Source organism: Pundamilia nyererei, unplaced genomic scaffold, assembly GCF_000239375.1.
Source record: "Pundamilia nyererei isolate P.nyererei 1_Seehausen unplaced genomic scaffold, PunNye1.0 scaffold00021, whole genome shotgun sequence".
NCBI classification, from domain to species: Eukaryota; Metazoa; Chordata; class Actinopteri; order Cichliformes; family Cichlidae; genus Pundamilia; species Pundamilia nyererei.
This window is the reverse complement of record NW_005187422.1, coordinates 3095990-3101470: the sequence shown is the minus strand read 5'-3', so window position 1 is coordinate 3101470 and position 5481 is coordinate 3095990. Positions and strand designations below refer to the sequence as shown.

At 38.4% G+C, this 5481-nt stretch overlaps 1 protein-coding gene across 1 annotated transcript in view; it reads right to left on the bottom strand.

Annotated features, from left to right (window-relative positions):
• cdk18 (cyclin dependent kinase 18) overlaps positions 1–5481 on the bottom strand; it is a 20966-nt gene that overhangs the window by 7636 nt on the left and 7849 nt on the right. Inside the window, 5 exon segments of the mRNA XM_005726757.1 lie at positions 1222–1312; positions 1399–1441; positions 1883–1988; positions 2038–2067; positions 4858–4884. Of these exon segments, the coding sequence (XP_005726814.1) occupies positions 1222–1312; positions 1399–1441; positions 1883–1988; positions 2038–2067; positions 4858–4884 (297 nt within the window).

Here is a 5481-nt window from a genome sequence, read left to right as displayed (position 1 = left end):
TAATGAGTTTTTTGGGTTCATTGAGAACATGGTTGTTGTTCAATAATAAAATTATTCCTCAAAAATACAACTTGCCTAATAATTCTGCACTCCCTGTAAATCTGATGTTGGTTCTACTGGAGATGCTGTGTAAAAATGGCCTCAGCTCTTCCAGAAGGAAAAATAAAATCACAAGGGTTTTGCAGAAAGCTACTTTCTTCCCTTTTACACGTGGAACACTCGGAAAAAAGAGGAATCCAAAACATAACATGAAAAGTTTGAATGAGCAGAGTAAAAGACTGCAACACAATGGATGAGAAAGATTTGAAGAAAAAGGGAACAGGCTCTTTAGACATCAGAGAAAAGCAGGACAACATCATTGTGAGATGGTATGACAAAGCTGTGAACCTGCACTCTTCTTGTGTTTAAGGAAGGAGTTCACCTTCTTCATATACTACCTGCACTTTCAGGTTCAGATCCCAGCGATGGTACATGCATATCTGGTGGCACACCGTTACAGTGGCAATAATCTCTACAGAAATTAAAGCCCAGCCAGAAACCCACGCCCCTGTGAAGGTTTCAGGCTGCAGCTGGCACCTCTCTCAGCCCAGCAAACGGCAAAGTCACTTATCCTCTTGAGTAACAGGAGAATTTATTTTTAGGTCCTCGCTTGTCACAAAGGGGTTGCCAGTGCGGGCAGCTTCACATGCTTCATTTGGAGGAGTTTCATACTGGATACTTCTGATTCTGATTCGACCCCAAAGGGGATTTCTGTCTCTGGCTGGAATTGAACAACTGACCTTTTGCTTGACAAGCAAATGTTAATCACTATGCTATAAGACAAAGTTGGTCCAAATATATACAAATCTGTTCTCTGTCAAGATGACCCCACACTGCTTCAACAATGTTGAAGAGCAGGCTGTGGAGAGGTTCATCTACGGGTGTCCCCCCAATTGGAACAGGGTCATAATTAACTAAATTAGCTACACACTGGTCATACGCTGCTATGAAAAGACAAACTGACATGCAGGAAAAGACATTTGTTTCTGAAGAGTGATAATACAGCAGCAGGAAAATAAAATATCCTGCCTACAGTAATTAGAACAAATATAGAGTTCAGTACTTTAACTTAGTACAAAGCACCATCAGCATTCATGCTTTGTTAGATATTGATATACTCTGTGTGTGTGTGTGTGTGTGTGTGTGTGTGTGTGTGTGTGTGTGTGTGTGTGTGTGTCTTACTGTCTGCCAAATTATGAATGTTGTCTCCCAAACTCAGGAAGTAGGGGTGACGTAGAGCGGTTTCAGAGGAGAGTCTGCTCCGGGTGTCATACTGCAATCATGAGATAAAAACAGCTCATCGGTGAGTCTGAATATTTAGGTCCTCATAACCAGGAGTGTGGATGTGTGGTCCGTTACCAGCAACAGAGCAGACAGCAGGTCAATCCCTTCTGGGTCCAACCTTAGGGACACAAAGCAACAGTTCAGACTCTATAATGAGTTTAGCTGCAAGAAATACAGTTTCTGTAAAGGACACTAATTGTGCCTTTAAATACATATTACTACTGTAAACAATGAATAACATTTTTATACTGTATTGTATTTTGTGTTTAGAATTGACATAATTAACTTTGAGTTCAGTTAACTATGTAAGACCTGAAACATGACAACAACATGAGCATATTGGGGACAAATAAAGTTACCATTATCAATGTGATGGCTCAAAAACTAGTTACTTTCTTCAAAAATGTTTTGCATCCTTTAAAAAACAACAACAAAAAACAAGCAAGCAAACTGATACCAGCATCAGCAATTATTATTCTGCATGTGATGCTAATCAGCAAATGTTAGCTTGTTTTTTGTGCCAGTGAATAGGCAGTGAAGAGAAGATTGTGAGTTTTACCGGGGCACATGGTTGATGAGAGCTTGAGGTCTGTACTGAGGAAAGAGGTAGGACATAAATTCCTCATTACTGCTGATACCAGGCCAGGTCTCCTCTGCCGGAGTGCCTGTTGGGCAAAGAAGCAAAAGAAATACTTGATCAGAGGACACTGCCACCTAACATTTTCATACAAATGTTGAGCTGATCTATATCTAAATCAGGAGCAAGACAAGCATTAAGCTCACTGAATCGTTACTGAATAGACACCAATAAAATAATGGTGCAATGCAAACTACAGTAGAAGATGGAAGGGAATTAAAGGGCACACTTTTGGGGTTCAAGCACAGTTGGGCAAGAAAAAAAATTATTAAAAATTTGCAGGAACTAACAAATGGATCAACAATCTCTGGAAACAAGGCTAAATATTATTGCTAATGATGGCTTGCTCAAAGAAATTGTCAGGCGCTGGGTCTGTGACCGAGCGTTTTGAGTTTATTTTGCATTTTTGATTCCTCGTGTTATATTAGAAATATGTTTAGTTCTTTGGTTGTTATTATTAGTTAGAATTTAATTGAGTTTCATTCTAGTTTTTGTTTCATCTATAACTCCTGAAGTCTTTTGTTGTCCTCTTTGTAGTCTGTCTTGTCCTCAGTGTTTTTACTTTTCAGTTATGCCTGTGTGTCCGTCTCTCAGCGTGTTCCATGTTCTAATTGTCAGGCTTGTGTTGTCATGTCTACGTCTCTCCATGGTTCCTGTTTTATTTTGAAGAGTTTAGTGTTTTCTTGTTTAATGTGTTTAGTTTTACTTTGCCCTGTGGCGTCATGTTTATTTGTGTCTCCCCAGGTCTTTGAGGATTGAATGTTACTCATGGAATCATTATTATGGAAAGAATTGTCTTCTCTGTGAGACTTTAGGAGAGTAAATTTGAGAAAATGTAAATTTGAAAGTTATTATTCAATTTTTACATTTTTTTCTCGATTACCTTTGATGGGAATAACGGTGTTACAAGTAACGGCGTTACTTTTTTAAGTAACGAGAAATCGAACTAATTACTATTCCTACTAATTACTATTCCTATCATTACAACGCCGTTACAGTTACTAATAAGAAAATGCGGTCCGTTACTATTTTTCAACAAACAGACGGTTGAAGCTGTGTTCATCTTACCGCATCTTATATCAGCTGCACGGAAGCAGCTGTAAGTAATCTGGGCATTACAGCTTTAAGCAGCTGCGCGCTCCTGCGGACGGTAATCATGATCACTGCACAACACCTGGAGCTCAGGGAGCAAAACAATCACATGAGTGCTGCTGTTTGACTGAGGAAGTCGTGGTAAGCCAATCACATGACCACTTCAAGACAAAGCAACAAGGTGATATATACCAGTTTATAAATTGTGTTGATAGTCCACGTAAAACCAGAGTCATGATAAACAATATACACGTGTGTTTTTTCCTCAATAGTTTCGTCACGTTTACTGTCTAAGGACAGCGCAGCGAGCACTCTCTGCTTATGAGCAAAAAAAAACGAAAAATGGGAAGTTTTAGGAGTGACGGCGAGAGAGAGAAAGAGAGAGAAAGAGTGAGTTTTGAGATGTGAGGGATTTGTGACGTTTAGCATGTTTGTAGTTTGTAGTTAATGTGTTGTCTTGTGTAGTTAGTGTGTGCGTGTTGTGGATAGTTTTGTGTTGTGTGTCAGAACAATGAGGCGACTGCTGTCTCCAGGTAGAAACAGGAGTGACACACCTGCTGCTGTCAGGCCTGCAGGTATCAGGCTGTGATGTTCTCCTTTATAGTGGACAGAAATATTTGGAGTGGCACAAATAGGATTTTAAAATTGACAATTTATATTTGCATTTAAAGTTATGAAATATGATTCAATAAACATGTTTGTGGTTGTTACAGTAAAAATATAACTCTTTCTACTCTGATTTTATGTTTTTTGTCTGATTTTAGATCAATTGTGGTAATACAGTCAAAATGAAAACATAACTGTAAATTCAGACACGTGAGGTTGTGCTGAAAAGAATGAGACCAAACAAGCAAAGTAAAGAGTTTTTAAAGGTGAAATGTGGAGGAAACTTCAAAAGTAGTTAAAAATGGCCAATTATACCCTGGACCCCAGAGGGTTAAACATTTTTTTTAAGTAATGCAATAGTTACTTTTCAAGTAATTAATTACTTTTAGAATATTGTAACACAGTTACTAACTCAGTTACTTTTTTGAAGAAGTAACTAGTAACTATAATTAAGTAACTTGCCCAACACTGCCTTTGGTGGGGTTTTTGTGTGTTTTCACAGGTGGTTGTTTTCTGCACTTATGTTAACATCAGCTCTTCTTCTCAGTTACGTTGAACTTGAAACAAAGTGGATGGAAACCTTTGCTGCCTATGAACACGATAAACTAGAAAAAAGCATGGAGCTGCATTTTATTATTTCATTAGAGCATTTTAAAAGGTTACATTTATGTGTGAACATGTATCTTTGTATTACATAAGTGTGCCTGTCCATATTGTTACATGTGCTTTGTACAAAGGCCTCTCCTAAAAATGAGCTCATGGTCTCAAGGATTAAATAAATGTTTTTAAAATAACAACATGCACAAATGATATTCAGGTCTATACTAACTTACTCTTGGGAGATGTGCTTGTACCCGGCCTTATAAAATGTTGGTTGGCAGCTTTGTGTATGGCACACACAGTACTGTGCAAACGTTTTAGGCAGGTGTGAAAAAATGGTGTAAACAAAGAATGCTTTCAGAAATATAAATGATTGTTTATTGGCCCCAAATGTATTCTGCAGCAGGACGACGACCGCAAACACACAGCAAAGTCATTAAGAACTATCTTCAGTGTAAAGAAGAACTGGAAGTACTGGAAGTGATGGTACGGCAACAATCATCGAGTGTGTCTGAGATTACACGAAGAGACAGAAGGATGTGAGGAAGCTTACATCCACAGAAGATCTGTGCTTAGTTCTCCAAGATGTTTGGAATAACCTACCACCAGAGTTCCTTCAAAAACTGTGCACCTAGAAGAAGGCAAAGGGAGGTCACACCAAATCCTGAAAGAATTCTTTCTTTACAGCATTTTTTCTCACCTGCCTGAAACCTTTGCACAGTACTGTATAAAGACGCAGCAGTTTGTATATGCATAAGGAAGTCAATTTATTTATTAAGTTCAACTTTACGAATCGGATGATTTTGTATTTGTGGATCTGGGTGGTTTTGTGGAATTTGTGGCCTCAAAACCCCACGTCGGCACGTGATGCGATCTGTAAATATCAGGCGATTGGTGCACAAGCATGCAAAGTTTTGTGAGCGGGAGAGAGGTTAGACGTAGTCTTAGACAAAGCTTTAAAAAGCTCTTTGAAAGAGAAATTTATCCAATTCATGAAACTGAACTTGTGTGTAAATTGTGCATAAATAATGACTATTTATTCAGGTTTGGATGTAAAATAGTTTCATGTGTGGCCAGTTGCTTCACATTTGTGTGGACTGAATCACACTGGGTAAATTCCCAGATGATACAATATGCAACCATTTTGCTGGTAATAACTGAAACGAGTAAAGAAAATCAACAGCCTATTTATGCAAGATAATCCATAATTTTATTGGGTGGGG